This window comes from Cydia strobilella, chromosome 10 (assembly GCF_947568885.1).
Source record: "Cydia strobilella chromosome 10, ilCydStro3.1, whole genome shotgun sequence".
NCBI lineage: Eukaryota > Metazoa > Arthropoda > Insecta > Lepidoptera > Tortricidae > Cydia > Cydia strobilella.
The window spans coordinates 13,866,247-13,877,486 of NC_086050.1; the positions used below are offsets into that span (position 1 = coordinate 13,866,247).

An 11,240-nucleotide genomic window follows, 5' to 3' on the forward strand; every position below is an offset into this window, starting at 1 on the left:
GCCCTGTCGAGCTTATAGCTATCCTCGCAAAACTACGAAAAAATAAAAGAACAGTTTATTTAATGAATCTATAAATAATATCGTCGTATTATTTGAATCCCTAAATCAATAATCTCAAAATACGCTAAATTTGTGAAAGCTGATTCCACAAATCTGCCTTAAGTTATATACCTTAGTTTTATTGGATGTATATAATGTACAAAATTTCTAGAGAAGGCGGAGAATGTAAAGTTATAGCAAGAATAGTGCCTGGGCGTGGGCATAGATTTAATAATAAACTATACAATTATTTTCTGGATCAACAAGAGTAGAACCTAAATCAACTTCAACTGAATGCTACTAAACAAAGCCCTCAATGTCAACCTTACGTGCAGAACATGTTGAACATATAATGTATACACTTTTTTGGGAAACAGGTTTTTCGTAAATTAATAAAAAAGTAAAAAATAAGACATGTTTTATTTTTCACAACTCTTTATTAACTTTAGTTTTGTCCGCCATGATCGTGATATCAGCAGCTTGAGCCTTGAACTGCAACTTGTAGGTACCTGGAAATTAGAAATTATCTTTTCAGTTTCATGTTGTATTTTGAATATAACTATGTATTTTTGTATGTATATGATTTATTGCTTGCAACTTACATATATGTATGTCTGTTTGTTGAATTTAACTTCAAATCAGTAAAACGGAGCTAGTAGCGGACAAGCTGTGTTAAACGGTTTGTCTTTAGATATTCTGGCCACATCATCACAGAAAATAAATAGGTAATAGTGACCCGACCACCAAAATGGACTTTTAAATATTCGTAGTAAAATAATATTAATTTTATACTTACATCGACGTGATCCTCACAGCAATATTGTGTGTAACACTTGAAGTATTCCATTCCACATTAACTTCACGACAACACCGTCTTTCACGTAGGTCTTCGCGGACTATAATTTTTGTAAATCATTCCCACAAGTGGAAACAAGGTTTTTGATATATTAATCAATCAAAATCTACTGTTTAGGTATTAAAAATTATAAATCAAATCGTAAGAAACTAGCGGTTTAACTGAATTTTTTTATTATGACAATTGATGACAATGACATCTTTGACAATTACGTGAGTGACGGATTTATTTATTATGGTTCGATAACTTTTACTATACGATGACATTATTATATTCAGCCTCGCGAGAAGGTCAAAGGTTTGTTGAAATATCTTCAATCCTCGATTATTATATCGCAGCAAATGTCGGAAACTGTTTAAAAACCTAATATCTCGAAATGGTTTTCGAAATAGAACATTAAAAAAAATTAACAATCCTAATTAGAGATTGGATTTTGCAAGTAGTGAGTGAGAAGTGCGACTGTGTGCACGTTTTCCCCCGCAAAAAATGGCAGAACGATTTGTACGGTAAGATATCGCTTGGGCTCCTCCCTTCCGACGTGTCGGAAGCCGGTGTTGCTCGAAGGGTTTGCCAGACTATAGTTAACTTCCGAATTTGACACTCTCTTTTTCGGACCTATCATTCTAGTTTCCTAACTGGCTCTGTGATACTCGTATGGCTCAATATAGATTAGCAAAAAAGTTTACAGTAGTACTACAGTCGCCATCAGATATGTCGGAGCGACCGAGGTGCTAAATATATCTGAACATGCACTCTAGCGCCTTGACAATAAAGGCGTGTTCAGATATCTGTGAGCTCCTTGGCCGCCCCGATATATCTGCGATATATGGCGACGGTACCATCGGGGTTGTTTATCCGTGGGTGTAATAACTCCTTAGAACGTAGTGGTTATATCCTCTTTGCTTAAAACTACTAATATCTGTGATCTAAGACAATTCAGTGCAGGTGACAGATTTGACGTGCGGTCTGCAGCCGCAGTTGCAATAATACACCAAATACGCAAAAATGGCCATGCTACGTGCAGTCGGTCTCGTCATTCATTTTACTATGGAAATTGACAATAACACCGACGTGTCGGAGCAGTAGTGCAGCTGCGGTCGGGAAAACGTTAAAATCACCATATTACGTGCAGTCGATATCGTCATTCATTTTACTATGGAAATTGACAATAACACCGACGCGTTTGGGCCGCCGCAGTAGTGTCGGAGCAGCAGTGCAGCTGCGGTTGGAAACGGACAGTCACCTTTAGATTGCAGTCGGGTATTGTCCTCAAGTAATTGTCGTGTCGTGTCGTATGTCAAAAGCGTAGAGCATTTATTAAATAGGTTCAATCTTCCTTCTTATAACGAATTAAGTAATAAGTTAACAACACTTAACAAGAAGCAAATAGATAAGTAGAAAATACAAAAAATAATAAAAATACAACACAACATTATATCTCCTGTCAGTAAAAATAAATAAACAGAAAATTAGTCAAAAAAATAATAAAATTAATTAGGAGATGGTAATTAGTTAGTAGAATATAAGTCACAAATGTAAACATTTAATTGAGTAAGAGTTGAGCACGGCGCGCAAACAAACTGGTTACTCTAGTTTGGCGCATTTATAGTATATATGTAACTGTGTAATTGTTTTATATGAATAAATGCATTAATAACAATAATAAAATTGGTGTGGGCGTACTTGTCTCCCGCTTCTAGTAACGATACCACTATCACCTGATTCGCATTCACCCTGCTGATCGAGGAACTGCAGTTGGATTAGGTGGTGGATGTGTTGCGTCCTCGTCTGAGTCAGTAAGGACAAACTCTTGATCACTGTATCTTTGTGTGACCATTGGAGTTGTTGGGGAAGCTAAAGCGGACGCGCTTTTGTTCCGCTGTAAGATTTGTACCCGATTTCTTCGATATATTCGACCGTTGTGTGTGGTAAGCCAGTACGAGCGCTCTCCGCGTGCGACGCCTGCTACTCTAGCGGGTACCCAGACGTTGTTGTCACTCATGCGGACGGGTTCATCCGGTATGAGCTGGGGCGGGCTTCTGGTACCACGATCGTAATATTCCTTGACCTGTGTTGTTTTTTCTTGACGTACTTTTTCAATCGTAGCGGAATTCCCTGTTTCGGGTTTCAAGCTTTCGTCCGTACATGGAAGTCGTGTTCTCAGCCTGCGACCCGTCAACAGTTGTGCTGGCGAATACTCCTCTCCAGATATTGGAGTGTTCCTAAAATTAAGCAACGCCAACTGCCAATCAGTGCGGTCCTCTTGTGCCTTGGTAAATACCTTTTTTTACTGTCTGTACATTCCGTTCAACCAACCCGTTAAAACGGGCATAAAGCGCTGAATTCTTCACATGTTCAAATCCATAGAATGTAGCAAATAAATGTATTCTTGCACAGAAAATTAATGACCATTATCAGTTAGCTTCCGTGGGATTCCTAACCGCCCAAAAAAGCTTTTCAGATGAGTAATTATAGTGTCACTTGTTAAACTGTTTAAGGACGCCACTTCAAAAAATTTCGAGTAGTAGTCTACGACCAGTAAATAATGTTTTTGTTGAAACTCGAAAAGGCCAGCTCTTGCTTATATCTTATTCCTCAAAGTTACACATGGAAAAGCAAAACTTACCAAAACCTTCTTCCACAGCTCCGCGAATACGAGCTGTCAGAGGTGTTTCACCGCGACAGTGACGACCGACGATACGACGTGATCCAGCTGGACAAGCTTAGCCACAATAGCATCGACGTTCTTGATGGCAACAGGGCGTTGTCCATAGCAGAGGAGGTGGAGAGAGAAGAACAGGCGCCTAGGATTTATTCAGAAGGCGCTATGACGACACCAGATGGAGCGTACTCCTATTATTTTCTGTAAGTGTCTCTTTTTTGGCTAATAAATACTTTGGTTTAGGCACAACAGCATCGATGTTTCTGACGGGAACAGAGCATTGTTCATAGCAGAAGAGGTGTAGAGACAAGACCATGCGCCTAGGGTTTATTCCAAAGGTGTCATGACCACGCCAGTTAGAGTACGTACTCCTATTATTTTCTATATGCTCCTCTTTCTTAGCTGAGTGATTAGCCTAAAAGTTGAGGTAACACCCTAAAAAATACCTTAAAGCTGGATAAGACAGCGCTATCGCGGTAATCAAGACTGACTTTTCTGATTACATAGCTCGTACGGCGCATCAAAAACTTTCACTTCATTTCGTCTAACCAAACCAAAATAACAATTTGTAAAGTTTGATCTTGTAGATAATTTATGCCAGAAATTATAACGATTGTGTTGTTCTCAGGGTAAACACGACAACTAGTACAACGGAAGAGCCACGCTCAGCCAACGAGTTACCCACATCAGGCCCGACCGCCAGCGAGAGATCGGCGCTCCGCAGTCTAGCGCGCCGGTATCGGGCGCGGCGGCGACGCAAGCTGCGCGCCGACAACACCGACCCGGCTGAGCGGAGGAAGCGAAAAAGAGCTAGTAAGTACTACAACTGAAGAGCCGGGCTCAGCCAACAAGTTGGGCAAGGCACATCAGGCCGGACCGCAAGCGAGAGATCAGCGCTCCGCAGTCTAGCGCGCCGGTATCGGGCGCGGCCGCGTCGCAAGTTGCGCGCCGCCGGCAACGCCGACCCGGCTGAGCGGAGGAAGTGAAAAAGAGTAAGTACTCTTAGCACCGGGCCACGTTTCAATGCTGACGCTGACTGCCATACGGTCAGCACCAGCGTCGAATATGCTCACTCATAGCGTTAGGAGGCCTAGCCAAGTACCAATAATTTATAAAAAAACTCTAATTGAACTTTAAACGTTACTTTTCGTCGCATATTTGATCCTGATGATTGGCGTTTGTCAATAAACGATTATCTTGACTAGGGCCGTAGGTCTTGATAAAACATTTAGGACTTAATCTCATAGGATAGATTCGTTCGTAAGTGTCAGCGGGAAAAAAATGGAGATGCAAGGATTTATGTTTGCACTCTGTATCTATTATAATATATTCATGAAAATTTTTTTTTGAAATCTTGAGCAACAATTTTTTTTTTTTCTAAACTGATCGGCGATTGGCCCTAGTCACACCTGATGGAAAGTGAAGACATTTCGTCAACGTTTTAATTAAGTAAGATAAAAAGAAGCTAGTTCCAAAGTTTATTTAAGTTTTGCAGATATTAATCAAACCAGACTTTATTTCAAACGGGTTCATTTGAAGTGTCTTTGAATTGTTACAACATACAAATAAATACTATAAGAGCTGCTTAAATTAAAATAAGTGCTTTACTATCCCTGCCAATTGGCGGTCTACCTGTACCGACCGCAAGTACCGCAACCCTCAGACTGGCTTAACGCGAGGAAAAATGGAAGACACGAGTAAGAATTACGAAACCTTACAGTTACAGTATACCAAGTTTGTCGGCTATTTAAAATTTAGCGATGGTTATAAACATAGTTTCGTTTTTTTTCTATATTTTTGCCGCATTCGCAAAAATTTATGGTTATACGCTTTATATTCATAATTAAACTTTATGTAGGTATGTGAACATTGAGTATTAAGAATTAAAAAATTGGCCAAGTGCGTGTCCGACCATGCATAACGAATGGTTCCGTACCTTTATATAGGTAATACAAAAAGCCATACAAGCAAAAGAGCGTATCTTCCCGGCACTTACGTCGTTTTAATAAGATCAGTTTTTTGAAAAAAATATTTTCGTGGATAGTATTTATTAAGCTTTATTTTGAGATTTTTTTTTTCACTCCCGGTTCAAAAGGTAGAAGTCACTACCCCCCGGACACAATACTTTTGGCTTTCGGAGCGATTATTTTCATAAGGTTTCAGTGAATCAAAAAACGGTTTTTGCAACCTTTATGTTATTTTTGAAGACCTATCAATTGGTGTGCCACATGTTGATTATACAATTTTTTTTTACTTTTTTTATGATTTTTTTTAATTTTTTTCTTGTTTTTTTTTTACAGTGGATCTCCTAAAATTAAACTAAGCAGTGGCTTTTAACCAAAATACACCTATGTTCCAAAATGCACCTATGCGACGCAGCTCCTTTCCTACAAAAACACTAAAAAAACGCTCCCACGGTCACTGCGCGCGTCACAAGCAATGCGCATCCCGTTTCTCGACATTGGTACGTCCCCTCGCGCCACTTTTACTTAACTTATCCTTGAAATGCTCGGGTTGTTAGCGAGATAGTATGTGTGTCCGGCACTATATGCTGTCCGTGGTTACGGGACTTCCCCTTACGTACTATAATTTGCCTCAAATATGTATGTTTCTATCTAGAGCTGCTAGACTGCCGGGTGTCGGACTGGGGCGAGTGGAGCACTTGCCGCACGGACGGCGGCTGCGTGGGCTCGGCTCACCGCATGCGCCGCGTCCTGCGTCGCCAGCGACCCGGCGGCGCTCCTTGCCCGCCCACCGCGCAGTCCCGGTGGTGCTTCACCAACTGCACCAACACTGACGACTGGCGGAACAATCTCACGTAATTCCGTTTGTTTTGATGGAGATCGTCTATTAATTTGTGGGACCGGCGTCTATTGATTGTAAAGGCCCGTTGGAGTTTTTTTTAGAGACCAACTATGAATGCAACATAAATTAAAGCGTGCTTACTCAACTGTCGCACATATAGAACGCGGTTTGTAATAGAATAACACGAGTACATACTATTATATTTTGCCGTATTTCACGTATGCGGGTGAGGCGTAACATGCATACTGCCATAACGATGTTAGCAGCAGCGCCGTCGAGACATCCTTTGGCGTACTGCTGCAGTCAGCGCCCGCATCAAAACTATCACTATAATATTATTTATTAAGTTTCTTTAAGGATGTTAGTCTCAAAAAAAAAAAAAGTCTTGCGGTGCTGGAGACGTTGCTCTTTTTAGAAAAAGTAATGCTAAAAATAATAAATCACAATGATACTTAGATACCAGTTCTTTGAGACCTTATATTTATAGGTAATATTCTTTCTAATAAATACCTGGATTATAAGTACCTATGTTATTCAAACTTTCCCTGTTTGTAAGTACCTACCTATTTGCTTTTTACGTCTATGTCTGTCCGTCCAAAGAGATGTTTCTTCTATTAAGTTTCACTACCTAGTTCGTTCGATGTTTTCACTTCAGTGTAAATTCGAAAGGTGTAAAAATAAATTAAAAATGACGTGTATAAAATACTTAGTAAGAGACTGTCGATGTTCGAAATTAGATAGAGGTGTCATTTTTTTTTGCTGTAACTACGTAAGCTTCTTATAAATATTTTTCATTTTTTGTCAATTATTGTTAGGATAAGTGAAGTTAAGATTAAGCAGAGTCAGAAATAAGTTTCTCTTAAGTTTCAGAAAATATGTATCATAACAATGATTTAATATAGTATTTCCTTTAATCTATTTTCTATCTAGATATAATTATTATGTTCATTCTCTATATACATTACGTACCTACATTTTCAGCTCTAGTACAAAATAATATCGTGTCTTATGCTAGACTATATAAATAAACTTTAAACATTTTTTAGTTCATTATGTCTTTAGCTGTAAAAATTTCATATTTTATTAAGGTTTCCTGACAATATACACTGGGGGTTAAATAATAAAATAAACATATCGTTTACTTAAGTGTTTCACTCGTGACAGTAACTCAATAAATATGGTACGAGTAGTGATTTACTGGGTTCAGGGAAGGGAAATAGCTCCAAAGATGCAGCTTTTATTTAATTAATATTAGTTAAAGAAATTGACGTTTCTTGCACTGACTCATTTTATTAAATAACAAAAACTCTAAATTCCAAATAACTAACTGGAATTCCATCCAAAGTTAAGCGATGGAAATTTTAATTGAGAGATAATCTTTTGATACTTGTTGTTAATTTTCGAGTAGTTTTTTATTGTTAAAAATTATATCACAGTTGGTTGGGTGCAAGCGTCAATGATAATTAGTTAAGTCTGTACTTAGATTAATATATGTATAGATCAGCAATGCCTTCTGCGTGGTTCTCTGTTTTGGTACCTTTAAAATCTATGTCTGTTTTTGTAAATTGCACCTTTTGCAATGCATGCTTTTAACTTAATATTGAGAATCCATTATTTTAATGTTAGAACATATCTAATGAATCGATTCCAAAACAGCGTAGTCGCTTTCATGCCAAAGAAATATTTAGGCTTAATTTGGGAGAAAATTTTGGTTGAAGTCAACTCACATATTTTGATTTCATCCGTGCAAATGTTTCCAATGTATCCGCGCAACTTGGTAAAGTTTTCGAGAATCTATCTCGACCATAAATGATAAATATGTCTTGTTTGTTCGAACGTCCTGAGTAATAGCTGGCTGCCGTTTCTTGAATAAAAACATAAATAAACGAGGTGAAATAGAATGATTTGTTCATATTTGTACAGATTCTTTACTTTAAAAACAAGAGCAATTAAATCTAATTCTAAAAGCAATTCTAAAAATGAGCGGTATAATAACCGCAACTCCATATACTTCAATTGCCTATAAAATTGTCGTGCTAAATAGATGGTAGTAATAATTTATATTTTAAGCATAGTTTTGATGAGTTTTGAGATTTGTACTGCACTGAGAGGCTAAAGTGGTTTTCAGCCAGGGATTAATGTAAGTAATCCTGTAAATTTATGGTGCCCATACGCTCATACCAATTGGATTAGAATGGACAGAGCTGTGGCCGAGTTTATTTGTGGACGTAAATTTGAAGTTTTGCGTAAGCGTTTTATATAGATTCTGTACTTACAGCAAATATAAAAAAAAACATAATTATTTGGCCCCGGAGGATAAAGTTCAGTTTCTTTATTCATAACAAGAGTTACATTACATGTCAATTTTATTATACATATTTACATCTTGTGTCTATTTGTATAATTATTTTAATTTAATTTACCTGCTAATAATACCCAAATATAATTAAGTTTAAACTACAACATAAAACATTACAAAGATCTTAACCTAAACTAAAACCTAACAAACACAAAAACTATTCACAAAATGCGCCCCGCGCCCCTCCAGATGCAAAGGAGCCCATCACGCTCGCCGCGTTGCCACGTTGCCGCGTTGAACAGCGATCCCGGAGGATTGACATAATATAAATAATTATATAAGTTGTGTCCCTGGACATTAATGTATAAAAAAATATTATTGCCGCTCCAGGAACATGGTTGAAGAAATGGAATGTCAGTTTTCAACTTTTCGCGGCTCAATTTTACCGATTGGAGTAGTTAAAGGATAATTCACGCTAGAATGGGGCGAGTCCAGACCGAGGCTTCTGACATTTCGTTTCCTATGCAGTGTTGGATGCCTCTGTCCGGACCTGGACCATTCTAGCGTGTCATTCTTTATTCGACCACGTGACAACACGCAGATACTGCAATCCATACATGTTAAAGTCCGCAACGCGACAATGAGAGCGGTTTTTTATGCTGTCCCTTTGCGTTATAGGTATTTCACTTCAGCTTAGGACAATACTTTAGCACGATGTCACGAATATGTGAGTTGATACACAATTCTAGTTTAGAAATTACTCAAAAATACCTTGTAATGTCAAAGAATTCTAGATTATTCAGAAATGAGATTTAAGCTATAGTGAAGATTGTAAAATAGAGCCAAAAATTAAAGCTAAAATGTTAACCTTAGTGTAATAACTATTGGAGTCCGTGTATTTTTTACAATGTAAATTATTCTCATTTCAATAATAAAATCTTAAATAACATGAATCGAGTTTTATTTTGACCACACATTTGGTTCACGCAGGTTTCTATTTTTTCTCACAAAGTTTTAAGTCATAAATGTCATAATGCATTATTTGTCCGCATTTTCTTTAGTCATAATTTGGTTTTTCTCAGAAAGGCGTAACTTTTCAGGATTGCAATAAAAAAAACCTAACCTAACCTATACTTAACGGTTAACGGTTTCAGAATTATGACTAATGATAATCTGGCAATAGTTACATTATGACTTTTAATAATTATTTCAAACAAAGGGATCCGGGTTCACGCACATTAAGAGTCCCCCGCAAGCTCGGCCGAATATCACCTTCCCATACAAACGGAGTTTCGTTCTCATTTTAAGACGACGTGTTGGATTGTAATGAAACTTTGCACATACAATGACATGAGATATATCTAGGTCTGTAATTAGTTTATATAGCTCTAGTATATAAAAACACCGGACAAGTGCGAGTTGGACTCGCCCACCAAGAGTTGCGTACTTTTTAGTATTGGTTGACAACAGAAATACATCATCTGTGAAAATTTCAACTGCCACCGAAGTGTCAAAACTGAAATTGAACTTTATGCGAATGCACGTAGGTCTATATTGCTCTGTGGTCTGTGACGGGTTAATAGGTCTTTGGCGTTGGACCTGCGCTGCCGATATATCCGTCATTGGCGTCCAAAAGGTTAAAAGTCTTACAAAAACAATATCAGGTAAAATGACAAAATAATATCTCCGTAGAATAAGGTCAGTGAGACACCTACTTCGCTCGGAGCCACTGAGGAAAATTAGGTTGGATAATTACGTTCCCGAACTCGAGGCTCACGGGGCGCGGCTTGCCGTGTTTTCTTTACAAGGAAGTGGGTAATAAAAATTTAATGATCTAACGTATTGTTCAGGGGTAAATAATGCGTAAAGATAGCCGTTGTGATGGCTAAGATCACAATACAGAAAAGATCAAGCATTTTCAAGTAAGGTACATTTTAGTAAGGTATTTTTTTAATGTGAGTCTAACGATAAAGTAAGAAAAGAAATTAAGTAGGTAAGAAGATATTCTAATTGTATAAAACCACCAAAACGTTTTATCCAAGATTTTGGTCATTTCTATGATTTATAAAATTGTAATTAGAAACGAATAAATCATTAACTTACCTACAAAATACAATCCTTAGGGATCAGCTTTAGAGCTGGCACAAGAGATAGGGTCCTCTTCTCAACCGTCCGCTCGTTCCCTGACCTCTCACTTCACCCGTCTTTACTACTTCGCTCATTCGTACGTAGTTAAACGTACTTTCTTTCTTTAATCCCTTCGCGAATATAAACTCTAAAATGTGAGCAGAGCCTTCTAAATGGCATGCACGTTTCAAATCTCCAAGTTGTGTCTTGTTTAATGTTCTGCCAACTCGAGTTCGTTACGTAGATAGAATCTTTAATTTCCTCCAGTTGTGTCACTGTCATTCGTTCTACAAAAGGTCGTTTATATTAGAATCGCTCAGAAGTGAGAATTATGCGGAGTGCTATTAGGGAAAAGAAAAGTTGAGACATTAAATAACCCTTTCTGACAGCGGCCATTTGAATTTATTCGCGTTGTGCTGTAATAACTTTGTTTCAAATCGCATGGAGTATAA

At 37.9% G+C, this 11,240-nt stretch overlaps 1 protein-coding gene across 1 annotated transcript in view; it reads left to right on the top strand.

The window, feature by feature from the left end:
* The window catches only part of LOC134744613 (spondin-2), a 57,909-nt gene extending 49,665 nt beyond the window's left edge, over positions 1-8,244 (top strand). The window contains exons 6-8 of the mRNA XM_063678486.1: positions 3,540-3,760; positions 4,186-4,370; positions 6,177-8,244. Of these exons, the coding sequence (XP_063534556.1) occupies positions 3,540-3,760; positions 4,186-4,370; positions 6,177-6,379 (609 nt within the window). The 3' untranslated portion in view covers positions 6,380-8,244. The remainder of the gene's footprint in view (positions 1-3,539; positions 3,761-4,185; positions 4,371-6,176) is intronic.
* Positions 8,245-11,240: the final 2,996 nt, after the last annotated feature.